At 36.7% G+C, this 27,279-nt stretch overlaps 7 protein-coding genes and 1 non-coding gene across 8 annotated transcripts; 3 read left to right on the forward strand and 5 right to left on the reverse strand.

Moving 5' to 3' along the window:
* Positions 1 to 1,858: 1,858 nt before the first annotated feature.
* Positions 1,859 to 4,232, reverse strand: LOC106400208 (probable pectinesterase/pectinesterase inhibitor VGDH2). Its single transcript, XM_048760304.1, has 2 exons — positions 2,991 to 4,232; positions 1,859 to 2,778 (listed from the first exon to the last, which is right to left on the reverse strand). Exons 1-2 carry the CDS (start codon positions 4,063 to 4,065, stop codon positions 2,084 to 2,086), a joined length of 1,770 nt encoding a protein of 589 aa, XP_048616261.1. The 5' UTR covers positions 4,066 to 4,232; the 3' UTR covers positions 1,859 to 2,083.
* An 846-nt stretch (positions 4,233 to 5,078) lies between these two features.
* LOC106400210 (pectinesterase 5) lies at positions 5,079 to 6,061 on the reverse strand. Its single transcript, XM_013840594.3, has one exon. The coding sequence runs from the start codon at positions 5,972 to 5,974 to the stop codon at positions 5,327 to 5,329; it is 648 nt and encodes a 215-aa protein (XP_013696048.1). The 5' UTR covers positions 5,975 to 6,061; the 3' UTR covers positions 5,079 to 5,326.
* An 800-nt stretch (positions 6,062 to 6,861) lies between these two features.
* LOC106400207 (E3 ubiquitin-protein ligase ZNF598-like) lies at positions 6,862 to 10,187 on the reverse strand. Its single transcript, XM_013840592.3, has 7 exons — positions 9,896 to 10,187; positions 9,461 to 9,781; positions 9,168 to 9,376; positions 9,046 to 9,094; positions 8,877 to 8,966; positions 8,731 to 8,793; positions 6,862 to 8,649 (listed from the first exon to the last, which is right to left on the reverse strand). The coding sequence occupies exons 1-7, from the start codon at positions 10,061 to 10,063 to the stop codon at positions 7,129 to 7,131; spliced, it is 2,421 nt and encodes an 806-aa protein (XP_013696046.2). The 5' UTR covers positions 10,064 to 10,187; the 3' UTR covers positions 6,862 to 7,128.
* Positions 10,188 to 10,279: 92 nt separating this feature from the next.
* On the forward strand, positions 10,280 to 10,352 carry TRNAA-UGC. Its single transcript has one exon. It is a non-coding gene; the product is annotated as a tRNA-Ala (tRNA).
* Positions 10,353 to 11,075: 723 nt separating this feature from the next.
* On the forward strand, positions 11,076 to 11,888 carry LOC106400212 (ubiquitin-40S ribosomal protein S27a-3-like). Its single transcript, XM_013840596.3, has one exon. It carries the CDS (start codon positions 11,127 to 11,129, stop codon positions 11,745 to 11,747), a length of 621 nt encoding a protein of 206 aa, XP_013696050.3. The 5' UTR covers positions 11,076 to 11,126; the 3' UTR covers positions 11,748 to 11,888.
* Positions 11,889 to 12,444: 556 nt separating this feature from the next.
* LOC106399863 (GDSL esterase/lipase At3g62280) lies at positions 12,445 to 15,124 on the reverse strand. Its single transcript, XM_048760305.1, has 5 exons — positions 14,234 to 15,124; positions 13,961 to 14,143; positions 13,712 to 13,875; positions 13,341 to 13,611; positions 12,445 to 13,242 (listed from the first exon to the last, which is right to left on the reverse strand). The coding sequence occupies exons 1-5, from the start codon at positions 14,520 to 14,522 to the stop codon at positions 13,016 to 13,018; spliced, it is 1,134 nt and encodes a 377-aa protein (XP_048616262.1). The 5' UTR covers positions 14,523 to 15,124; the 3' UTR covers positions 12,445 to 13,015.
* Positions 15,125 to 15,988: 864 nt separating this feature from the next.
* Positions 15,989 to 17,718, reverse strand: LOC106447779. Its single transcript, XM_013889745.3, has one exon. The coding sequence runs from the start codon at positions 17,125 to 17,127 to the stop codon at positions 16,516 to 16,518; it is 612 nt and encodes a 203-aa protein (XP_013745199.1). The 5' UTR covers positions 17,128 to 17,718; the 3' UTR covers positions 15,989 to 16,515.
* A 5,615-nt stretch (positions 17,719 to 23,333) lies between these two features.
* Positions 23,334 to 26,467, forward strand: LOC106447780 (protein FAR-RED ELONGATED HYPOCOTYL 3-like). Its single transcript, XM_013889746.2, has 2 exons — positions 23,334 to 25,676; positions 26,255 to 26,467. The coding sequence occupies exons 1-2, from the start codon at positions 23,334 to 23,336 to the stop codon at positions 26,465 to 26,467; spliced, it is 2,556 nt and encodes an 851-aa protein (XP_013745200.2).
* The last annotated feature ends 812 nt before the right edge of the window (positions 26,468 to 27,279 follow it).

Here is a 27,279-nt window from a genome sequence, read left to right on the forward strand (position 1 = left end):
TATATAAGTTGAAGGTATAAATAATTGAAAATGTTCACATAATATTTTTAAAGCACCAAAAATATGCTAAATATCATTTATTTACTATATAAAAGTTGAGACTATAAGTCATTAAGAGTATACACATAGAATTATAAAAGACCAATCAAAATATGAAAAATCATAATTATAGTTTACTATTTTTTAAAATGTTAAAATTTCCAAAACTAATTATTTCAATACAAAATAGAATTCAGCATCAAATAAGGCAAACTAATAAATAAATCATTAAAATGGAAATAACTTATATGTATACTAAATATTTGGAAATTTAACAAAAAAATTTAACTGAACTAAAATAAAATATAAAGAATACACGATTTTTAACTTGCAAGAACACAAAATAAAATATACTATTCAAAATAAAATTTCCAAAAATGTATTTTCAAAATAAATTAGAAATCAATATCAAATGTATTTTTTTAATAATATCCAAATCAAAGAATTAACAAGAAACACATACAAATATAGGGTTTAGAATGAATGAAGAATAACAGTGAATGAAAACGAAAAACATCCGCGATGGAAAGTAACCATACAAGTCGAAGACAAAATCTGATAGACAAAAAATGCATCACGCCAAACAATACCATATATACTAGAGAATAATTCCAAACTACATGATGAATTCTTATTGAGAAGCTCTCTACTGAGTTATGTCGAAGAAAATATTTCGAGAACAATGTTTATAAGATGGATGAAAAATAAAGAGTCTAAGAAATCATGTCTAATAAGTTAGATAAGATTTTAAATAAAATTAATAACGAACACCAACAATAAATTAGCATGAAAGATAACATAAACATGATAGAAAGAACAATCAATATGAATTTACTCAATATATCTATAATATCTAAGTACTATAATCAAAAAATTAAAAACATCCAAATTTACAAATTTTGAACATTTAAACAAAAATTAAATTATAATATATTGTAATAATCATCAGCATTTAGCAACTAGAAAAAACAATTATCAAAATCGTGTAATAGTTTTTAAAAAATCTTAAAAATCTTCATGTAAACTCCAAAACAAACAAATATAAACTATTATACCATAAAGATATACTATCATACAAGCTTAACTACAATACAAATAATCAACTGAAGTTGAAGATAAATTTAATACTTTAGATACTCAATATTATTAATTCAATAAATAAAAATGTTAGATAACATTTGTTAAATTCATTATATTTACTTTACTTTCTATATTATCTTACAAAAGCAGTTTAATATTAACTAAAGTTCATCAAAATATTTATAATGATTAAATTTTAAATCTAAATATTATACTATCTCATATATATATATATATATATATAACAATCACACATTAATTGTAAAAAGCAAAATTAGATATTATGCATATAGTTCAATCATTTATGTTATACAAATATAATATATGTAAAATGTATGATAAAATATATTGTATTACAAGTTTACATGCATCAAGCAATTTATATAATATTTTAAAATACAAATTAGTATTTTTCAAAAATTCTGAATATGTTTATAAACATAATTAATACATTTATAAATACAAATAACTAAATAGCTAATAAGATGGTATAATTATAAATAAACATAAATAATAAATCAACAAATCATATTTCAGATATGAAATTATATAAATAAATTAATAATTAGTTTTTAAGTTATTATAAACCTAAATTAAATTATTGATACAGACTAGTAAAAAATCTAGTCAGTAATAATAATCCGACAAAGGTGGCGGTCGGGGCGAAGTGTTTTCCTCGTTAAGCTTCACGTTAATACCAAAAGTCTTGAAAACAATCTTTAAACAAAGTGGTTAAAAGAAATTCATTAGGAATTTTAAGAAAAAAAAATGTAAAGAGCTGAAACAACATAAAAAAATTCTATTTTGCACGTGAAACAAAAGCAATCTTATACAAACTTCATCCCTAAATGTCTAGAGCCCTATATTGTATAATAATATCCAAAAAGAGCCCCTGATACTCCGAGACGAGGTCGTATCATTACATTATCATATAACTGTCTTAACGTTACTATATTTTTCTTTCTTACAATCCAAGCTGGACAGGCACGTTAGCTTCTTGAATCCAATTAGCCGGACCCACCCAATTAGCTACGGTGAAACCTTCAACCTCAGCCGCAGACTTAGCCGCCTTAGTCCAAGGAGGCCTCGCATTAGTTTTAGCTCCTGGTCCACGGTTATTAAACTCAATGTATTTAGCTGTTTTGTGGTTTTGTTCTCCTTTCCACTCGGTCCATCCTTCTGGTTCAATCGAAGCACTAATCTCACTTCCAATAATCACAGCCGTGGAAAATTTCTTCCACGGCCGTCCTAGATACGATTTGACTTTCTTGGGACCTTTGTCACCTATAAGGTCTTTGTCTGGCATGATACGACAGTTCTGGAGAACGATACCGATCTTGACCGCTGCACCCTTCTCGTTACCATCGGCTGTAACGTAGTTGGACTGTCCGGGGCTGCCCTTTCGTAAGAGGAGTAGAGAGTTTTGGATCACTGTTGCGGATTTTCCGAAGATGAAGTCGACTGTACCGGATACAACAATGTTTCTGTAGAACTGACGTCCGTTGTTGACGTAGAGTGTGTCTTGGTAAGCGTCAAATCTGCAGTTGAATATGACCGCACGGTCTCCATTTACACGGAGTGCGACCGCTTGGTGTCCCAATGGACCAGCAGTGTTCTTAAACCCAATCCATTTCGCCATGAATCCCTCGGATTCAACCTCTGCATGCATGAAATTGTATATTTAGATATTAAGAGTATCTCAACATGAATATCTCACCAATTGTATTAATATTTAATCAAATAATTTCAAAAAAAATAAACTCATGTAAAAGTTTTTCAAATGAGAAATTCTCAATTTTTTAAGAAACTCAATAATTAAATCCTAATACAATTGGTGAAGTCTAATAGAGGTAAGTTTAAATGTGACTTACGAACGGTGGCACTGAGTGAAGTAGTGGTTCCAGGGGTAAGTTTAACACTTTTGTTAAAAGTAATGATGGTTTTTGTAGCACCATCACCAAACATGAAAATGTTGTTCTTCTTCTTAGGGATTCTGACCACTTCATTGTAGGTACCAGCCTTGATATGGATAATGCAACGTCCTTTGTTTTTATCCGGGCAAGCGTTAACTGCTTCAGAAATCGTCTTAAACTTTCCACTTCCATCCTTAGCCACCACATGAGTCGCCTTGATCTTACCCCCACCACCGCCACCTTCACCGATACCATCATCACGAGGTGCACCACCACCACCGCGTCCAGCCTTAGCCATAAGCTTTCTGTCTTTGCCAGAAAGCCATTTGGGTAGTCCATTTTGGTCGATGTCTCCAAGAAGGCGACGTGCAGGAGCTCCAAGTCCTCCCATCACGTTCTTCATATCGTCGACTTTGACACCCATTTGGGTCATAGCCGTGACAACAGAATGAAAGATATCTATAGCGTTACTTGTCAAAACTTTGGAGTTAGAGATTCCTTCACCCATGATTTTTCTGAACTCCACTTCCTCAATGTCATCAAGACAGTCAGTTTGGTAATTAAACACTCCTGTTAACCATTGTTTAAGCTGGTCAAGCTTACTTCCGCTCTGCTGAAGATCTGCACCCATTTCTTCAACAATGGTCTCAAGATCCTCAAGAGCATATGTCAACACTCTCTTGCAATATTCAAGAACGGCTTTGGTCGTTGCGTTCATGTTTTTCCCCATGCCTCCTTCGGTCGTAGCCGTGAAGTTTGAAGATTTTGTGACCGCATCTTTTGTAGCCAACAAGAAGGCTTTGATAAGCTTGCTTGGATCATCGCTTTTGACCGGGTCGAGAGTTTTTGAGCACGAGCCTTGGTCTGTGGTTGTTTGACAAATTGCCTGAACCGCTTTTTGATGTGAATTAAGAGAAGCATCCTTGCTGCCACCACCGTCGTCGCCTCTATTAACATAGGTGACAACTCCTATGGCAACACCCACCACTAGAAGGACGGAAGCCGCAGATATCACAACTTTTCCTACTGGCATTTTTTTGTATTTATATATATATATTTATAATATTTATGTATTTCTCCTTTCGATTTTTTCCTTTTTATGTGTTTTTTTATCTCTCCAGTTTTATTCAGGAGGTAAATAGGAGAGGGAGGGGATTGTTTTTATTATAACAGAGCCCAGTGGATTATTATTGGGGCAAGTAGAGATTATTGTTCATTGTGAGAAGATTTATATAGAAGTTGTAGTTTCTAAAATTAGGGTTGCATGAGCTTTGCATGGAGGAGATGTTTTAGGTCGTTGAATGGCTACAAATTCTCTAGTCAAATGTCGGCCTTGAGATTAAAAATTATTCACCACAAGATGATTTTTATCATGTCCTGATCAAGAGGTGTAACATCGATTACTAAAAATAAAAGGTAATGTAAGGATGGAAACTTTAGGTTATTATAATCTTATTAATTTCAGGATTTGAGAGAACAACACATATGTTTTCGACAATTCATTTTAATATTAACTAGTGTTATATTCCGAAAGTAAAATTGCTGAAAGCTTCTCATCGAGAGTTCTAATCTCATCCTTTAAGAAGTTTTAAGCTAGTCAGACACTAGAATGAATTAGGTAGATTGTGCTAGTAAGAAGATGTGACCTCTGTGGCGGTACCCATGCATGAATGGTATATTGGTATATTAGATTTAAGTCAACTAACACAGCAGAAGTTCTAGTTGCTACTCACTAGATTGACAATCCATTATAGCATTGACATATATACATCAACAATTCTGGTATTAATAGATGGTAATTGTTAATAAAGCAGTGTTGACACTTGACAGGTCCGGAATGGATAGGAAAAGAAGCCATGGTTTGAGGTTTTATGCATCAAATATATACAGCCCAAGCTATGGAGAAAAAATGATATTAAAAAAAATAAATTGGTAAAAAGAAATATGAAAAAAGCACAATTCTTTTATTTGAGGTATGACATCCGAAAACTTTGGACCACTAATGATTGCATAAGTGACTTTGTTGAGTTATTGATCCACAGTATGTAATTAACAAAAGTAAATATCACATTTCATATATATACAATCCGGTACATGAATAAAACCTGTAAGATACAATCAGACATGACAGAAGTACAGAACCATCTATGATTCCATTCTAAGATAAGATATCATTATATTGGAATCAGTGGTTACAAAGTACCGCTACATGATTACGGTTACAAGTATCTCTACAACTACAAGTATCGCTTTAAGCATCATATGATAGTAATTACTATTTACAAATCCTTTAATCAGTAATAATAATCGGACAATGGTGGCGGTCGGGGCGAAGTGTCTTCCTCGTTAAGCTTCACATTAATACCAAAAGTCTTGAAAATAGTATGCAGACCATTAAACACATCAAACGAGTCACTGCTTAGATTCTTCCCAGCACCAATCCCAATCCCCACTTCCTTCAATAGATTCTTATCGTTAATATCATCCAAACAAGTCGAATGATACCCCATGATCGACGTTAACGTCTTCTTACACGTGAAATAGTTATGAGCCAACGTCGTTACATCTTTCCCCGTAGCTTTCCAAAACTCAGCGAAATCTTCTAACGCGTTATTCAAGTTTTTCTCGCAGCTGTTGATCGCTGCAGTTGCGACTGCGTTTGATGTGTGTTTTGGTTTGATTCCGCTGAGGAACGTCACGCTTTTTTTAACGGATGATTCAGCCGCAGTAGGTAATGCTCGGATTAATGTGATGGGGTCATCGCTCGAAACTTCTTTAAGGGTTTTGGTGCATAGACTTGTGTCTGATTGGATAACGGTGCATATTCCCGCGATTGTTTTTGCATGCTGTGTGGAAAGGTAGTCTGGGCGTTTGGCTGGTGTAGCGGTTACGGTGGAGGTGACGGTTAAGAAGAGAAAGGCTAGTTTGATTGCAACGTTCATGGTTGTGTTTTTACATGGATGGAGAAAAGAAACTGATTCGGAGAAAGAAGAGAGCTTAGATATAGAGAGAGGAATGCATGTTGTGTATATATTTTTAGTTCGTCTATATTTGGTAGATGCATGTTAATTTCTAGGTACTTTTTAAAATATACATATGGTAACGAGGGATTTGCGGGTTAATTTCAGGTTAAATGGTGTTCAATTTCGATTTTTTTTGCTATATTTTAGTTTTACATTTTAATTTTAGCCCACAATATTTGTAATAACATAATTATCTAACGTTTAAAAGGTAAAGTGTTGTTTTGTCGGTTTCAAATAAAACTATTTCTAGCACCGTAGAAAGATTGAAAATGATAAACTGAATTTTATAGCTTCCATCTAGAGTTTGTACACGTAGAATTATCAGTTGTAAAATCATTTAATATTTTTCATAGTTTATAATTGCATAATTATCCGGCATTAAAGAAAAAAAAAATGTTGTTGTGTTGGTTTCAAATAAAAATATTTCTAGCACTGTGGAAAGATTAAAAATGATAGACTGAATTTAATGGCATGCCCACGATTGAATGGGTGTAGAATTTGATGCTAGCCATGAAATCATAACATTTATGAGTTAATTATGTTAGCCATGAAATCAATTTGTAACATCAAAAGATTCCTAAATTGTAAATTTATGAGTTAATTATGTTAGCCATGAAATCAATTTGTAGCATCAAAGATTCCTATATTATAAGTATATAGATATAAGTAGCACGAGTTCGATGCCCACATGTGACCCTTTTTGTTGCTAAAAAAAGATATAATGTGTTAAAGTTATTAACATAGGAAATATTAAAAGTAAAAATATTAAAATTAATTTAGAGTTGCGAAAGGAAACTAAGGGGAAGTAGAAAAAGAAACATGTTTTAATAATTTAAACTTATGACAATATATTAATTGTTACAGTTCCATTTCTTCTAATAAGTCCCTCCAAAAAAGACGAGAAAATACCAAACATACCAAAGAAAGAAAAAAACACAAAAGCAACAAAACGAGAGTCCATCATTCATAAAACTTACTCAAAAATGCTCTCCTTGACACTGACATAAAAATGTGCGGCCAGTCAAGCTTGTACATGATACCTTCCTAGAAGAAGCCATGAGAGACTTGAATCTCTAGGAGAAAAGTTGTGCACCTCCTTTACGCCAAACACCACGTACACCGGTTTGATTCTGGCTATTATTGTTATTGTCATCTTTTGATTCTGGTTCATGAGGCTCATGGTAAGAAGAGTTCACATTTAGCAATGCTGCCATTGATCCGTCACCAAGCCGTACTCTGTGAAACTTTGAGGTTTTCTTACGTTGCTGCTTACTTCCGGTTGAAGTAGACTCCACTTTCGATTTGCCTTTGTCAGACCTGTAAGCATTCTTATCTTTCGATATAACCTCTTCTTCTTCTTCATGAAAATTCTGCGAGAATTGTAGTCTCCTCACTGTCTCCATAAAGTTATCTGCTACTGCTTCTTTTGGATCAGCAACCTTCACAGCTTTCCCTTTGTTTTTCTTACTCTCTTGAGCTTGAGACGACGAACTCTGCCCTGCAGCAGCAGCTGGACCATTCTCCTTTGCTGCATCGTTTCTCAAACTGGCAGTGTGAGCATCAATGAGTTCCTTCTGCCTTCTAGGGTCAGGGCAGAGTCTTGCAAGGTCAATAACCAAGTGAGACAATCCATAACCTTTCACATACTCCAAGTAAGTTGTTGCATCAATCGAACCTTGACGATACTGTCCTGATACATCTTTGAAGGTCATAAACAATTCTTCATCATGACCAAGTGCAGATCGCATTTGCTCAACCAATGACTTGTTAGCAGATTGCACATCTGGGGGTGGTGGATGGGAGTTTGATGTTCCCTGTGTGATGGTGGATGATGGTGTCTTGCGAGCAGCAGCAGAAACAGGAGGAAATTCTGAATGAAGTGATCTTGTATCAGATAGATTAGGAGCTGAGGATGAGTGAGGAATCATATTTCCATTACGAGCAGCCTGTGAATTAGGTGGTCTGGGCTGAGCAACTCTGGCATGGGACCTAGATTGAGCTGAAGAGCTAGATGCTTGTACAGGTGCAGGTGCGCGACCTATTGCTGGCCATCCGGAAGAAGGGTTGCCACCGCCACTGCCACTTGTATTGGAAGCTCGGTTAACCGCTGGCCATGCTTGAGAAGGACTAGCAATGGCAGTAGCGCTAGGAGTTCGATTTGTTTGACGTCTTAGACGAGCAGCCAAGGTGTTAGTAGGCAAACCGTCCAAGTTCTGTCCAGATCTAGGTTGACCAGCAAGAGGAGGAAAAGCAGATTCTTGCAGACGTGAACCACCACCACCAGAACTGCCCACAGCTTGAAGATATCGCGAAGAGGGCTCCATATCGGTAGTTGAAAGAGATTCCATTGGTTGGATAAGAGGATCACCATCATCCATGTCTCTGTTGTTGTTCTCAGAGAATCCAGGTGGGGGCGCACTTGAAGGTGGAGGAGGCTCTTGCCTAGAATACTCAGCCTCAGATAAACGAAGAGCAGCATTGACTGCACGATTATAATTATCATCGCCACCACCAGGTTCGCGACGGAATGATCGAGGTCTTCCACGACGACTTTCTTGGTCATTTCCACGACTGTATCGGAAACTCGTTGGTATCTGGAGCAGAAACACAGTACAACATAAGCAAGACATAAAATAGCAAAAGACATATCAGACCAGACAAGAGGCATCACATACCTGTAACGCAGCAGTTCGCTGAGCACGAGACATCCTACCCCCATGCTCTATCGCGTTATGCCTCTGCAAAAATAAAACAAATATAAATACTTGACAATAATCCATAGAGCAGAACTAAAATGAAAATTTCACCGAAAGGTGTTTACTTTCAACTCTGATTCGTTTGGGAAAACAATGAACTTCTTTGAAAGGCAGGAGTCGTCCTCACAAAGGAAATGGTCTCGACGAAAGTGAAGCTGTTGCAGAAACATATACAGAATCAGAACACATGCAAGCCACGAATTAACCTAAGAAGCTCTAGTGGTAGATGTTTACCTCCAAGTCATCATAGTTTTTATAGTATTCATATTTCCCTGTTTGCGACCTATAGAAAAGCCAATGAATCCAATCAGTTTTACACAGTCTCAAAATAAAAAGACTTGGCAAGTGTCAATTACCTTTGGCAAATGTGACAGGTATAATGCTCAGTAGTCATGTGAGTATACAACTCATTATCACCATAGAAAGGATTCCTACAGAACTCACACATGGGATGTCCAGCAAAGCCTCCTCTTTCACTCTCACTTCCATCAACTTCAGAGTCACCAGTGTGTATGTGTTGGTTAAGCTGAGCCCTCGTATACAACTTCTGCTCCCCTATGAATATCTGCCCCCATGTAGAGTAAAAACAAGTTTTTTAAAAAGTGGAAACAACCTTTGCACATATGGTCAAAGTGTTAAAAGCTCAAACCTTACGCCCTTCGAGACATAAATTACACATATTCAATTTGTGCTTATGATACAAATGACCCTTGAGCTGCTCAACGCTCTTAATCCTCAAACGATGCCTTGGCCCTCCTCCTCCTCCTCCTCCTCCTTGCTCCTCCTCCGCCTTGTCGCAAACACTGCAGGAGAGCCTACACATGGCCTTGATCATCCTGTACTGATCCAAATCATCAAAGAAGGCCTGAGTGTCTTCATGGTACCAGAACCCTCCCGCTACTCGACCTTCCTTCGGCGCCGTCGGGAACGTCGAGAAGTCATTGATCGTCCTCGTATAATCACCCAACGCCTGCACGAAACAAAGCCCTAAGTTAATTGAGATCAAAGAGGGCTAAAATTACAAAAAAAAAAAAAAAAAAAAACTGAATCGATTCCGATTGATGGGGGGGAAGGGTGATTTGACCTTGGTGACGAAGATGACGGGAGACTCGGTTTTGCAGATGCAGCAGCGAGGATCGCAGAGGACGAAACGGAGACGAACGACGCATGTGGAGCAGACTTCTCGGTGGCCACAAGATCCGTAGGCAACCCATTCGAGACTGTCGGCGCAGACGGCACAGCTATCATCCATTGCTCTTTGTTTGAATTTGGGATTGAGGATTGAGAAAAATCGATTCGAATTGAGGAGGATAGATAGAGAGAGAGAGAGAGAGAGATCTAGGGTTCTTAAAAGGCGACGACGAAGAATACCAAAAGCTCTAGGAATCATATACTATTTGATTGGACAGTCAAATACGACACAAAACATGAAAACTAAATATTCTATTACAAAAAGAGTATATCACCAGGGGATGTAGCTCATATGGTAGAGCGCTCGCTTTGCATGCGAGAGGCACAGGGTTCGATTCCCTGCATCTCCATTTTTAATGATTTTTGTTCCTATTTTTTTACACTTTGGGCTAATTAGATTCGGTGAAAAGCCGAGCTAGTCATTTTTTGTAAGAGCATGTAGTTACTTTTTACTCCTATTTTTGGGGACCATGGGCCTAATTAGACTCGGTTTAAAACTAACTAGTCTTCGTTTTGGTAAGGATAGTTTTATCATTGACATTTCAATTTTCGGTTCGGATCAACTCAGATTATTCAGATTAAGGTGCTTAAGACCCGTTTAAAAACTAAACATTATTCAGATCATATCAGATCAGTTTGGATTTGGGCGTGTTTCTATATTTTATAAAATTCAAAGCGAAACCGAATTAGAAATAGTTTAAGTTTTGTTCGGATTTAAGTTAAAAGAATGAAAAAAACTCTAAAATTCCAAACTAAACCAAGAAAAACTGAAAAATTATTTGGATAATTAGAATATCTTTTATTTATAAATTATGTTATATATAAGTAAAATAATTAATATTCTATTATATTTTGAATATTCAAGTACTTGTTCAGTTTTTGGTTGGATTTTTTTTTTAGTTTACAAAAAAAAAGTACTTGTTCGGTTTTTGTTTTGATTTTTTTTTTTTGGTGGGTGGGGGGGGGGGGTTAAAAATAAGAACTATTCAGATTATTTTGAAATTGAAATCCCTTTTTGATTTCGGTTTTGTCGGTTTAGTTCAGTTCCAGTTCGGTTTTCGAATAATATTGCCTCTAGTAGTTATCCAATCTTTTTAGACAATGGATGGGCCTAATTAGACTCGATGAAAAGCCCAAGTAATCCTTTCTGTAAGGCCAGTTACGTAATAGCGTTCCAAAACCCTAAGAGGTGCCCGTCTCTCTCGTACAAATACCTCACTCTCCATTTTCTTCTTCCACTCAGCCGTTTGTTTGTTAGCACCGCCGCAAAGATGCAGATCTTCGTTAAAACCCTAACGGGGAAGACCATCACCCTCGAGGTCGAGTCCTCCGACACCATCGACAACGTCAAGGCCAAGATCCAGGACAAGGAAGGCATCCCTCCGGACCAGCAGCGACTGATCTTCGCCGGGAAACAGCTGGAAGACGGCCGTACCCTCGCCGACTACAACATCCAGAAGGAGTCGACGCTTCATCTCGTCCTCCGTCTCCGTGGTGGTGCCAAGAAGAGGAAGAAGAAGACGTACACCAAGCCGAAGAAGATCAAGCACAAGCACAAGAAGGTGAAGCTCGCGGTGCTCCAGTTCTACAAGGTCGATGGATCTGGTAAAGTGCAGAGGCTGAGGAAAGAGTGTCCTAACGCGACTTGCGGTGCTGGAACTTTCATGGCGAGTCATTTCGATCGTCATTACTGTGGTAAGTGTGGGCTTACTTACGTTTACCAGAAAGAGGGAGCTGAAGCATGATCTCTCTCTCGCTGTCTCTTTTTTCTCTATCTTTAATTTCGTTTTTTGGTAATTTCATAAACTTGTAATGGATTCGATGTTTGAACATGTTTTGCTCTGGATTTTTTTTATCTAGATCGATGAGTTTTATAAGGTGTTTAATTATGTTGGTCCTTTGATTAGTCTTAATTACACTTCTTGCAACTTATATAATCATCTTGTATCCGAATTGACAAATGCCCCCACAAGCTGTAGTTAGTTTCTGATTGTTATGCTTGCAACTCTTGCGAATTTGAAACTTGGATTGTGGGTAACGGGTCTCTGTAGTGGCCATGGTGTTTTGAGTTGTGATGTACTTTTGAATCATATTATCGATTAGGGAACAAATTTTTAAACATTTTGGTCATGATTTAGCTGCGAGTTGGGTTACGGACTGATTGCTTAGCTTATCCACAGCCTTATAATTATGGCCTTGTTAGGATTGAAATTAAACAAACCAGCGAAAGCATAATTCCACCACAATTCGTGTACCATTGAAATTTATCCACCACTCGTTAACGGCATCTATGTACTCATTGAACCTATTGGGTTCTGTTTTGACTTGCAATATTCACTTCAGAGTGCCATCATTAGCGATTTGTACATCTTTAATAATCTTCTTATATTTGAATTGCGACTTTAGGAAGACAATATCGAATCTAAATCATTTGCACTTTAGCTTGAAGAGCAAATGCTAAACAATCTTTAAGTAGTTACTGATTATTATGCTTACAACTCTTGTTAATTTCTAAACTTGGATTGTGGAAGTTGGAGTTCAGCTGTGTAATGAAGTCTAACATTAGATACTAGTATTGCTCAAGGAATAAAATCTCAAACTCTTTGGCCATGTTTTAGCTGCTGCGTGTTGGGTCATGTTTAGCTACATGTTTTATTACGATTCAAGCCTTTAATGGTCTCTTATAGACCGAAATTTTAGATGCGTGTTTCTTTTTTTATGATTGCTTAGCTTATAATTATGACCGTGTTAGAATGAAATTAAACAAACCAGCGAAATACTCATTCCACCACAATTCATAGTCGTCCCTACCGTCTAAAATTATCGACCACTGGTCTGTTAAATCCAAACGTATTCATGGAACCCATTGAGTTAAGGTGGTTTAATTTGACTTGCAACATTCACTTCAGCGTGCAGTCATTAGCGATTTGTACCATTATAGTTGGGCCATGGACAATCAACGCCCACACATTTTTATAGCCAACCCGGTTTTATTGAGTAATTTCCTTTTGATCTACCAAAATCGGTTAAGAGAAATTTTTGGGTAAGTGTACCGGTTTGATAAAATCGCATCGACAACAAACCGATTAGCAGCTTCGGTATAGTGAACCCCATCCCATACAACTGCTTTGGTTACATCACGACAAATGGTTGAACCTGGCTGACCACACGTGGCTTTACGATCGTAGTTGTTAGGCCTTCCCCCAAAACCGCAACAAGCCATCAACGGATCCACAAATCCTGAACCCGCAAAAATGAAACCAAATCGGTCGAAACCAGAGTTAATTTTCATACCAATAAAAACCCAAAAAAATCATTGAAATGCGATCGATACGCACCGTATCGTTTGGAATCAGCTGAAAGTTTGTACTTGATAGAGTAGATATCAACGTAGACAAGGGTAGCGTCTTTGAGTTGTGCTCTCATTTCGCTAACTAGACTAAACAGTCCTTTGTTAAAAGTCTTCGCCACGTCGTTGTGAACCCGAAAACAACCAATCGGGTCAAGATCCGAATCGTTATGCGGGTTAATAGCTAGCTCCTTGGGGGCACAACCCAATGGGCCTGTGTTATGTACCCAAAATTTTCTCCCTCCGTATAAATATACGGTCTTCATTACACAATCACATCAGAAGTTCACAACCCGGTCTTGTTAGGAGAAACAACATGAGAGGAACCAAACTAGAAAGATTTGAGAGGGAAACAAGTACCTGTATAGCCTTTTTAATCTCAAGCAGCATGGGAGGAATCTTTTCTACCACGGTTGTATATGTTAAGTTTGAATTGTATAGAGCTTGTAGAAGATCGTTTTGTCCGATGTCGATCATGTACAATGCGTTTTTAAATCCATTATCATCTATAAGATCTCTTCTCCCTGTTATCAAAACAAATATGTATAAAGTACTAATTACTACGAGACAATTTTTTTTTGTTTTAAATTATGAAATATATATACTTACCGGAAGAGATAAGTTCTTGAGAACGGTTCTTGAAACGGACATATTGACGAATCTGAACGGCGAGTGGGAAGGAAAACATGGGAAGAACGGTGGCACCCGAGACTGCGAAGTTGACTCCTCTTTTGAAGTTTGGCGAGAGTGAGTCCAAGTATGGACTTAAGTATGGCATCTTTAAATGTTCACCTTTAATCATAAAACAACACCAAAACTTTTGTAACGTTAAATGAAATGAAACAATGTATAAATATATACAGAAATGGGAATGGAACTTACAGAAAAAGTCAAGGATGAGTCGGCCGTCGCCGAGACGACCAGTGCCTTTATGGAAGAAGGTAATGCCATGAGGGAGTCCTATCGGAAGTCCAACGCCGGCGAGAACTCCTCCTGTGTCGGAGTTGGAGTCGCCAAAGTTTATCAGGATAGGTTTCTTTCTTGATTTGGAAGTATCTTCCGAGTTAGAACAAACAAGTAGAGATAGACATAAAACTAAGAAGAAGCATTGGAGAGAAGAAACAGTGTGGTCCATTTCGTTTTGATTAATGTTACAAAGACGAAATATCATCAAGATTCATGATCTAAGCTTTTATAGATACATAATTTATTTAGCTTTGAAAGTCAAGATTTTAAATTGTTAAGTCAATGGTTAAGTTGTTAAAGTTATATCAAGTTGCAATATATAACGATGTTTATCAATCTCAAAGCAATGTCTAGATCCGATCGGCCATATTTTCTTAGGATTGTCACAACTTGTCGAGATATTAAATTACTATCCGTATGATGGGCCCAAAAGTTATATCATGAAAAAAAAAATTAAAAAAAGATGCGGTGAGAGTGGATCAAACACGCGACCTTCAGATCTTCAGTCTGACGCTCTCCCAACTGAGCTATCCACGCAATATCCCCGCAATTTGTTAATTATAATTAAGTTATTATATATATACGATAAAGATCGAAATCAACCTGCATTGCTAGTGTCATCTTGATTCTCGGAGAACTGCCTCATTATGTTGAATCATGCTTTGCTAATTCCAATATGACAATGTTTTCTTTTTCGGCTTGCTCGTCCAGATTGTCCATTGTGGAGACATTACTTCCCGAACAAGCAAGGGCTGATCTTTGTGGTGGACAGCAATGACCGTGTGGAAGCTAGAGACGAGTTTCACAGTATGCTGAACGAAGTAAAGCTCAAAAACTCAAAAGCCAAAAGCTACCTTTTGTTTTTTTTTTTCACATGAAGAAAAAGCAAGATGCTGTGCTTCAAAGTCTTTGCTAACAAGCAAGATCTACCAAACGCAATGAATGCTGCTGAGATAACTGACAAACTTGGGCTCCACTCTCTCCGTCAACGACACTGGTAAAGCCAAACAAATAAATAAATAACCTAAACTGGATACTTTGTAAACTAGAAGCACTGATGGTTTGGGTTTGAACAGGTACATACAAAGCACATGTGCTACATCAGGGGAAGGGTTTATGAGGGACTTGACGGGCTCTCCAACAACATCACAAACAAGGTTATACCAAGTTTACAACTAACTTGTCAAAGTATTTTAGTATAATATTCTATGAGAAAAAAACTAGGATAACACCAAACCAAGTTTTTGTTCCCAAACTATCACTCAAGGTTCAAAGTCACAAAAATAGATTTCATTAAAGAGGTAAATATACATTTATACCATTTGGGTTAATTAATCCAAACCTTAGAGTTTATTATTAAGGGGTGAAGTTTTGGAATTAGGGTTTAAAATTTTATAAAATAAAAAATTAAAATTAAAAAATTAAAAATTTAAATTTAAAAAACAGTTTCAAAAAGTATTTTTGAATTATAAAAAGAAAATTTGAAAAAAAAAAAATTCGAAAAAAAAAAAATTATAAAAAAAATTATAAAAAATTTCGAATCTGAAAACATATAATCTGAAACTATAAAAAAATCATTTTTTATTTGTTTTTATTTATTTTTGTTTGTTTATTTAATTTTAAACCAAGGATATTAGAGATATTTTATCTTTTAATGAATGTCATTTTTGTGATTTTTTCCTTTTAGTGCCATTTTTGAGACAAAAACTCAAAAGGTGCTATTATTGACAATTGCCCTAGAAAAGCTATTGTCCATTAAAGAAAGCCAGACATGGGCTTTGGAAGAGTTGCAAGTTGCTGAGAAAGAAAATAAAAAGGAAGAGAAAGTGACAGAGGACAAGGAGATAGCTCGGATACGGTTTCAAGCAATGGTTCTCGACAAAAAGGTTCAGAATAGTGCAGGAGTTTCTGGTAACCGCGACTGCACCATGGTAATATTTAAGCAAATCCATATATTCTAAGTGTGTGTGTGTTATTAACCACTTTTGAGTTCTTTGCATGTTGGTGGAAGATGATAAGTTTGACTAGTCCTAATTTGATAACATATTCTAATTTGCTCAAATTTAATATTGAAAACAAAATTATGGGTAGAATAAATGTCTGAAAATTATATAAAACATGAAGATATATTAAAAATAAATAATGGTAATAATCTCGCGCACAGCGGATCCTACTCTAGTGAAAACCTTATTTAATAATTAGGGATAATAGTCTAAAGCATCCAACAAAAGGTTACCAATTCTAAAAGCGAAGTGAGCATTCCATGCTGCGAGCTGAATCTGATCCTTGTTGAGAAGATAGTTGCCCCAGTCGTCAAAGATGGGGCTTGATGGTTTCTGAGTCGAAACAATATCACGGATCAACCTTTTCTGAACGGCCAAGTGCTGGTTCCACGTGCCGGGTCCGACCTCAACAGCATTCTTGCACGTCAGACCAAACTCGCTCTCCAGCTTCCGAAGAGTGTTTTGTATGCCAATGCCCACAAAGGTGAAGTCAGGTAGGTTTAGAAAATTGAAAAGAGAGGAAACTCGCACACCGCAGGGAAGTTGAACAATTAAGCAGTTGTCTCCATCGCAGAGCTGGATCAAGGCGGTTGCTTTCTTATCTCCTGACGACTGATGCGATCGCTCTGTGTCAAGACCAATAATTTTCTTCATGTTCTTGTCATTGGACAAGAACGTCTTCACAAGACAGTCTATGTCGCTGTTTTTATCAGTAACCGTCGTTTTAATCCGAGCTACCCCAATTTCTACAATCGACGAATGTGTCTTTCGATGAATACCTTCGGGACCCATGTATGATAGCTCCATAGTGTTTTTGGAATTTTTTTTAGTTTGCTCTCAGATGCTAGTGCTCTATTTATAGAGACAAAGCTATTTCCTTTTTCTTCTTTTCCCTTTTACTTTGGTTGATTTTCCTTATTCATGTACAAGAGAATCGTTTTTCCGAATTGAATATTTGGAAAATATCTTGATTATTTACTTTATTATTTATTATTGATTTTTTGTTGTTTCAAAAACAAAATTTATTATTGATTTTTATTATTCATTATTCGTTAAGAAGATAATTATTTTTATTATCCTAATATTTATTAAGTACTTATCTATGATTTATGTTTTTATGATTTTGTTATATATAGTCATTTAGGATTAAGTTTGTAATCAATTTATTATTTGATTAATAAAAAAATAGTTTTTAAAATATTTTTATAAACCACTAAAATGTATTTTCAACTTATTTAGTATTTACTGTAAATCTAGATTACAACGAATTTCTCGGAAGACATATTGATTCTTAATTAATTATTCTTCCACTGAATAAGAACCTTTGTATTTATTCTAGCTTCAACTGTCTGGCAAACCAAATACATTAAGTAGGGGTTATTGGTTGTTGTATTTTAATGGATTTGAAAATTCAAACTAAATCTAGTGTTATTGGTTCTATGATTTTCAAATCTGTATTAAAATCATGGTTATTGGTTTAATGATTCATAAATTCTGTATCAAATCAAGTGTTATTCAATCGTACGAATTTACTAATATATTTGATTTTATAATGGATTTGAATGGATTTGTTTGGATTTTTTAGTTAAAAATACAAAGACTCAAATCCGAGGGAAAACCTCCGGATTTGCATATTTTACTTGGATTTATAAATACTATATGGAATTCTAAATCAATCAAAATATATAAACCAATAACACCTCCTAAAAAAAGGGTTAATTTGTGAACTAGCCATATATGGCATGTAAATTAAGTAATTAGCTTTGATTTTGACGTAATATAATATCAGGTATTTAACAGACAATTTATCCGATTCTGCCCTTTTCCATAACAGGTTACCAGTTATAAGTGACATAATACATGACGTCGTTGGTTTTGTGGTGTTACGAGAATCATATGTTATGAAGTGAGTGATGTATACTTACTATTCTATATACGCAAATAGAATACGCAAGGGATCACATAAAAGGAAAAATAGGATAGAGGGGATTATACAAATTTTGTAATGTTCATATACTAACATTGAATTACCTACTGCTTTGTCAGAGTGAACCTAAACAATCCATACTAAACCCAAAACCATTGATCACTAAACCCTAAACCACTGATCAGTAAACCCAAAATGAAAATATAAACCGTAATCCAAATATCAAAACATGGAAATAATACAATATTCTATTCCATTCTACATGGTTCACATTGAATAAACAAACTGTTAAAATAGGTGAAGGTATGTAATGGAGACGACGTTACCAGGTGTGAGAGAGTACAACTTAATCGATGGAATAAATGACTAAGACTTATTAATAGATTTGACATATGAAAGAATTCCAAGAAACCATGTAATAAAGTGTAATTACTAAAGATAGTTTCACTCTGTTAAGAGAAACGAGTGGTGTCAAAGTAAAACCCATAGCAGTTCATGTTCCATGCTACATGGGGCACATATAATAGAAATCTGGAAAAGTATTTACCAATGTGCATGAATTAATGAGATAACGTCACCTACACAATCCATACTAAACCCAAAACCATTGATCACTAAACCCAAAACCACTTATCACTAAACCCAAAATGAAAATATAAACTCCAATCTAAATATCAAAACATGAAAATAATACAATATTTTATTCCATTCTACATGGTTCACATTGAATAGACAAACTATTAAAGTAGGTGAAGATATGTGATGGAGAAGATGTCACTAGGTGTGAGAGAGTACGACTTAATCGATGGAATAAATGACCAAGACTTATTAACATATTTGGCATATGAAAGAATTCCAAGAAGCAACTAATAAGGTGTAATTACTAAAGATAGTTTTACTCTATTAAGGAAAACAAGTGGTGTCAAAGTAAAATCCATAGCAGTTCATGTTCCATGCTACATGGGGCACATGGAATAGAAATCGGGAAAAATAGTTACCAATGTACACGAATTAACGAGAGATGACGTAATCTAAACAATCCATACTAAACCCAAAACCACTGATCACTAAACCCAAAATGAAAATATAAATCCCAATCCAAATATCAAAACATGGAAATAATACAATATTTTATTTCATTCTACATGGTTCAAATAGAATAGACAAACTGTTAAAGTAGGTGAATGTACGTGATGGAGACGAGGTCACCAGGTGTGAGAGAATACGACTTAATCGATGGAATAAATGACCAAAACTTATTAACAGATTTGGCATATGAAAAAATTCCAATAAACCATGTAATAAGGTGTAATTATTAAAGATAAACTTACTCTGTTAAGGAAAACGAGTGGTGTCGAAGTAAAACGTTTCATGCTATATGGGGCACATAGAATAGAAATCTAGAAAAGTAGTTATCAATGTGTATGAATTAATGAGAGATGACGTCACCTTATAGGAGAGCAGATGACGTAGCTGATGGAATAAATAGCCAAGAGTGTTTCACGCGTAACTTGAAGTAAATAATTAATGAAGTTAGTATACATGCATTATTACATAAAATAGAATGTATATAATAAAAAAACTAGAGTATTTGGCTATGGACCTAATTATACTTTTTTCTTGGTCATACAGTCTAATTTCCCTTAAAAAGATTATGACCAAAAAACTCTCGAGACGTTGAAAGCCAGAAACTTTGGAAACTATGGTCTTTGATATGTTTTTTTTTTTAAACTGGGTAGGACATTATTTAATGTTTAAAGGCTGAACTAGAGACGTATTAAGATTCATGTCAAATAAAGACTGTCTCGACTATTAAAAGCATGTTTAACGGAGGTTCTTAGAGTGCGGTTCTTATATTCTGTTAAAAACCGCACCCTAAGAGCATGTTTATTGCAGGTCTCTTATGTTGAGTTTCTTAACGTAATATAAGGTACGGTCTCTTAGATCATGATTAACCTGGGGTTCTTAGAGTGGGGTTTTTAGCGGAAATTAAAAAACTATAACTTTTAACTAAAAAAACTAAGAACCGGTTCTTAGTTTTTTAAGTTAAAAGTTAAGAAACTGTTTCTTGACTTCCGCTAAGAACCTCATCTTAAGAACCTCGGGTTAATCATGCTCTTAGCTTTTAACTAAAAAAAGTTAAAAGACGTCTCTTATATCTCTTATTTAAGAGACGTCTCTTAGCTTTTTTTACTTAAAAGCTAAGAGACCGTATCTTATATTACGCTAAGAGACCCAACTTAAGAGACCTACAATAAACATGCTTAAGAACCTCCCCCAGTAAGCATGCTCTTAAGATACACGAGGTATTTTAAAAGTGACAAAACGTCTAAGTGTTTAAAAACAAATCTTGTGTAAAAGGCTGAACTATATAATTACAATGAAAATGGTTTAACAGCTAAAGAAATCTATAGAATGTAAACAACAAACCCAAATGAGAGTGAGAAACAGAATAGCTAGCTGTTACCAGTGCTCGTTGCATGGAAACATATGGTAATACTAATTCAACATTGCCACTCAGATATGAAGCAAACCTGAGATGCACACCAGTTTGTACTTTGTAGTAATCCCAGTTCCAGCAAAACCCTAAAATTTCCGGAAAGCTTCTTAGGACACAAAGTAGAGAGAGAGAGAGAGAGAGAGAGAGAGAGAGAGAGAGAGAGAGAGAGAGAGAGAGAGATAAGTTTCTTCAGGAATCCACTACACTATGATCTGCTTCTACTTAATCAAAAATAAACTCCAAGAAACAGAGCAGCACATTACTAACCTGCCTTCCAACAGGGGAGAGACAACTTACCAAACAAGTGCTTGCTACAACAATGGTTTAATGACGATTGTAGGTTTTTCCATACTCTTCACGCCTCTGACGTTGGAACCCACGAGAATCGTTGTCATGATGCCTTGAGGGATAGTTTTTTACATGGTTAGGGTATCTTCCTTCAGCATCCATTGGCACATTGTTTCCAGCATAGGGAGGAAGAGGATTGGAAGAGTAACCATCAATTGTTGCACTATAACGTGGCCGTTCAGAGGATTTCGAATGTGTGGAACGACTCCGAGCTCTATCACTACCATAAGCTTTCATAAAACGAGTTAATAATGTTAACTACTTGATCACGAGACTCAACCAAATGACCTCATCTACAATTAGATAAGATGCAGAGTTGGGGGCAAAAGTTGAGCAACTAATTTATTTAGGCTGCAACTAGTAACACACATACCCTTAAGCAGAGCCGGGCTTGTACAAGAGTGGTGTGAAACATTGGAATGGGCCCCCACTCTATTGGGCCCCCATTTGTAATTTTTTTGGTCATATGTAACGTATATGTAAGCTGATAAATGTAAATTTTGCACACACAAAAAAAGCTGAGAAATGTAAACTCATATGCAAAGCAAGTTTGAAAAGTAAGTTTCTATTGTGGTGTTAAGAATAAAATAATATTAAGTAGGTTATAAGTACTTGGTTTAAAGGAATGTAACTTTTTGTAACATTAGAAGATAGTAAATACAATATTATAATAAATCTTTATATATAAAGTTGACTTGTGTGATGCGCACAGTCCTCCACGTCAGCAAGGAGGAATGAGCGTTTTTTGACACCTGTCAGCTCCAGAGTAGATCGGTGTAGCCCACGCTCCCTCCCCCTTCTCGCGTGCGTCGTGTTGTCTGTACGCTCCTTCGTTGCTCGTGTGTCCCGGAGAGGCCGAATATATGGGCATCAGATAAATAATGTTTGGGCTTAAGTATATTAAAATAGGCCCATAACATTTTTAAGGGTCAACGCCCCAGCTCTCCGTTGTGTGAGACGCCTCTTGGTGAGTAATCTCTACGTCAATCTCGGTTAGTGTCGTTTCGTCTGAGATTCATCGGCAGTAACAACCTTCTTAACTTCTTCAACCCACACCATCTCCAGAATGGAAAACTCCGGCAAAGAAGTTCACTGTGAGCTTCACAACCTTGATTTGAGTATGGTTGTGGCAGTGGTGAGACTGAAGCGAGCCGTAGAGTCCATTGAAAGAATGATCAAGACTTTGCAGAGATGAGAGATTTATGCTCTTTGAGATTCCTCCAGAGAGATCATTACCACTCGAATCAGGGAATCCATTGATGATGTTATTGATGTCAAACTTTGTGGAGCCATCGTGGTGCCTTCTTGCGGCGGGTCTCAAGATACGGTAAAGTTATTCGATGTGTCTGCAGATTCCGGTGGTTCCCGCATCTACAGTTTTACTCCCACACTCAGTTTTGTTGTCAACTCCATGAAATGGAATCATACGAGTAAGCCCTTTCCGATTAGTCGCGTTTTTGAGGTTTCTTGAATGGTGTGGAGTCATCTCCTCTGGTGCCCCTAAACGTAACTTGCAAAATCTCCTATGGGTTATATCAACCGCCTATGCCCCTCATTCATTAATGAGTCGCGAAATGTCGTAATCACCCTTCCGTGGGAGAAATAAAAAAAAAAGAAAAATCAAAAATTGAGGGAATCGGGTGATTCGGGTTGAGAGGGTTCTGGTCTGGCACAAATTTTGGTTTGGGTTATGGCGGGTTTATAGATTGAGCCATTGGGCGGTTTGGTTATCCATTCCCCCATTCGTCGTGAGTCCTCCCCAAAAAGCTCGATCGATTCCAGGTCGTCCAATTCAATTCAATTCAATTCGCAGCTCCCGAGAAATCTTGCAGCTCCCCAGAAAGCTCGATCGTTGGATTCTCCGGCGAATGCAGGTTAGTTGTTCTCTTCCCCAAGCTGCATTGGATAAAAATTGTTTTTAGGGTGTGTAACTGGAAATGTGAATTAATTAAAGCATATGGTTGGTTGATTGATTTGAGTTGCCTCTATGGAATTGAGTTGAGTTGAGTTGAGTTGAGGTTCTTGAGCTTATAGTACCCGAAACCTCAATTTGATATGTAGTTGAAGCATAACTTGGTAAAACTAGTAGAACTGATAATTGAAGTATAATACGTATAACTGTAGATAATTAGATAACACTAGTATAACCGTCACTTAAATTTGTTGTTTTTGCAGGATACAATGACAAAGCACGTGAGCATACATTTCAAATTCAAAGATCGAGTCTATAGTGTAACCATGAAGACAACAGTGGATGATATAACTTTGGCAATGCTTGAAGAAAGGTTGTATAAAAAGCTGTCGTTGAATGAAAGAAATGTAAAACTGGTGCTAAGGTACATGCCGATGGTGGTTGGATGTGAGGCAGAGCTAACTATTTGTGATGATGAGGATTTGTTTGTTTACCTAATAACAATTGATAAAGACAACCGTAGAAGTCTTTTGTTAGTGGAGGAGACGAGTGTATCGGATCAGTTAGAGGTGGTGTCAAGAGTGTGCAAAAGTTCTGTTGGTATGAATTACCAAGCGTTGCAGGGAAATGATGATGAAGTCGGACCTAAAGCCCTGATTCTGTACGTAGAAAACGGGGAGGCAGATCAACAGAAGAAGCAGATAGAGGTAGAGAATGATGACGAAAGAAGACATGATGATTTTATGGATACAGACGCTGAGACAGAAACCGCAGCTGAGATGGAAACGGCGGCTGAGACGGAAACTGCAGCTGAGACGGAAACTGCAGCTGAGAGAGAAACCGCTGCTGAGAAGGACACCACAGCTAATATGGATGGAAGTGGTAATATGTATGTTGAGCAGCTACCTTTATTAAAATGTAGTCAAGTTATAGAGGAATGGGGAGATGCTATGGGTCTGTACCTTCTGCAGGAATTTCCAAACAAGAGATCACTTCAAGAGGTGGTGGATAGAGCTGCATTTGGTTGCAGCTTTCGTTATGTTATTAAAAAATCTGATCGAAAATGGTTGGTGGTAAAATGTTGTGAAGCAAACTGTAAATGGGGATTGCGAGCTACGAGGATTCGAGAGACGGAAATTTTTTCTATTAGGAGGTACTGGGGTGTGCATACATGCTCTCGGACTAATCAAAGTAATAGCTGCAACAGCAAGAGGAAAGGATCTGCAGAATTAGTTGCAACTTTTTTGAATGAGGAATATCCTGGAAAACTGATGACTCCTGTCCCGAGAGATATCATAGACTTAATTAAGTTAAGACTGGGTGTATCGGTATCTTACTCCACCGCCTTGAGAGGGAAAAATCTAGCTATGCGTGAGTTGCGTGGTAATTCAGAAGACAGCTACAAGATGTTGCCTAGCTACTTGTACATGTTAGAGCAGGTTAATTCCGGAACAACAACAGAGGTGAAGTTGGATGAGGCAGGTAAGTTCAAGTACCTTTTCATAGCTTTAGGAGCTTGCATTGAAGGGTTTAAGGCCATGAGGAAAGTGATTCTTGTGGATGCTAAATTTTTGAAGAACGGATATGGTGGGGTACTAGTATTTGCTAAAGCTCAAGATCCTAATCGCCACCATTATCCCCTCGCGTTTGCGGTACTTGACGGTGAGAATAATGCTAGTTGGACTTGGTTTTTCGAGATGCTCAAAACTGTTATACCAGACTCTTCTGAAATAGTTTTTATGAGCGATAGAAATCAGAGCCTCATCACTGCTGTAGCTAATGTGTATCCACAATCTCACCATGGCCATTGTATATGGCATCTAGCTCAGAATGTGAGAAACCATGCTTGTAACACCATCAAAGCCGTAGTGCCATGGAGATTTATGGAGTTGGCTAGGTATTACACAGTGCCTGAGTTCGAGGCTGCTTATGCATCTTTTAAGGTGAGATATCCTTCAGCCTGCAAGTATTTGGAGGAGAACACTAACAGAGCAACATGGGCTAGGGTCTACTTCCCAGGTTGTAGATACAACTTGGACACTAGCAACAGTGTGGAGTCGATGAATAGCGCGTTTAGGGACACAAGGAGGTATGCCTTGATACCATTGTTGGATACAATCATCAAAAAAATATCTGACTGGTTTAATGAACATCGGAAGGACGCCGTGTCTGGATCACTTGATACCAAACTGGTTCCTCTGGTTGAGATCCATTTGCACAACTTATGGGCCAGAGCTGAGAAAACGCCAGTGCGTGAGCTGAATAGTTATGATCTTGAGTACGAGGTTACCGACACTGACAATGGGAAGGTTTATTTGGTGAATTTGATAGCGAAGTCATGTAGCTGCAAGGTATTTGATTATGAAAAGTATCCTTGTCTTCACGGACTTGCTGCTTACTTATATTTCCTTGAGGTTCCTGCTGCTAATGGTCGTCGACGTGAGGTCAACATAGAGTATCATCAGTTGTGCTCAAAGTATTACTGGACAGAACTTTGGGCAATGGCTTATTACAGGACCATTTATTCTGTGCCGGACAAGTCTGAATGGATTGTACCAGATCACATCAAAGAGCTCCAGATCATACCTCCGAAAAAGCTGACAAGGAAGGGAAGGAAAAAGGTTAATAGGAATCCATCAGTTGGAGAACGGCGTAAAAGGACACTAAACGTAAGGCGAGCGAGGACAAATTTTGGTTTTAATTGGCTGTTGTTTGGAATGCGTTCTAATCCTCCAAGTGAAACAAACTAAATCTTGGAATGTTGCTTTTGCTATGTTGCTTTTGCTATGTTGCTTTTGGTATGTTGAACTTGGAATGTTGTTGTTGTTAATTTTAATCGGGTTTGGACAACTAGTGAGAACGTTGGTATAACTAAGTATAATTGTTCCTGAATATACCCGAATTTGGTCCTTTATATATCCAATAAATGATATAAATTCTCCATCTTCTCTCTCTCTTCTCTCACTTCTCTCTCACTTCTCTCTCTCGAGACTCTTCTGCTTACTTTCCGAGGACAAAATATCGAAGATGCAAGGAGATGGTTCGGGTTCGTCAAGGAGAAGGAAAAATTCTGCAAGAAAATTGTGTTTCTGTCGCTTAGATGCCGAAATAAGACAAGCTTGGACAGACAAGAACCCGGGGCGACGATTTTATGGCTGTCCGCATTATAAGGTATCCCAGCTGATGATAGAAATTGTGATCCAAGATTGAAAAATAAAGCAATTATTTACAATGGAATTTCTGGCAGGGGAAAAATGGATGCAACTACTTCAAATGGTTTGATGTAGAGGCTGGTACAGAATGGCAAAAAATGGCTTTGATTGAAGCCCGGGATGAGATCCAAGAGAAGAGTAGGGTGATCGAGCAGTTAAACCAAACCATTGCAGAACTCACAATTAATTTGGAGAGGATCCAACAAGAAGAGGAAATTGTTAGAGACTTTCAAAATCTCTATGTTTAATGGTGTGAGAAAGTTTTATTCAAAGTTTACTTACTTATGTTTCCCTGTATTGGAACCTATGTATTTTCTAAGTCTGTGCACTGTGTCGAACTTATGTGACTTTCAGAATCTCTATGTTTAATGGTGTGAGAAAGTTTTATTCTAAGTTTGGAAAACCACGGAAAACTAGTAAAACAAGGTGTTACTATGATCGTAAATAACAGATATTTACTTGACAACTGTGGAAAACCACGGAAAACTAGTAAAACAAGGTGTTACTATGATCGTAAATAACATCATCCCCTCTAATCCAACATAAAATTGTTAATGCACAAACACATTCACTTGACTACTCCCCTAATTCATCAACAGAAACTCCTCCTGAAATTATATTAGTGAAATAAACAAAACTAATTCATCGTCATCACATTTTCTATTATGCATTGTATAGTCTTTCCAAGTTCATTTTCTTAATAAGAGCAGCTTACAAAGGACTATTCTACAATTCTCGTGCTTTCGAAAATATTCTTGCACTTATCAATTAAAATTGAATGGTAATGAGGGAAAATAACAAGTAAAACCTTCACCAATTTAAATTATACGTAAAACTAAAAAATGTTGAAATCACAAAAAATAGAACTATGAAGAAATTTGGTAACACCTGAAACTTCAGTATAACTATGAGCAAATATTTTGGGGGGGGGGGGAAACTAAAAAAAATTTCGCGCCTAATCGATAATATTCCAAAAATTTCAATTATTTCGGTCAAAAAGTAGACTCCCTCTCTGCTCTCCGTCTCGTCTCGTGTACTCGTCTCACTTTAGTCAATTATT

The sequence above is a fragment of the Brassica napus genome, chromosome C6 (assembly GCF_020379485.1).
Source record: "Brassica napus cultivar Da-Ae chromosome C6, Da-Ae, whole genome shotgun sequence".
Taxonomy (NCBI): Eukaryota; Viridiplantae; Streptophyta; class Magnoliopsida; order Brassicales; family Brassicaceae; genus Brassica; species Brassica napus.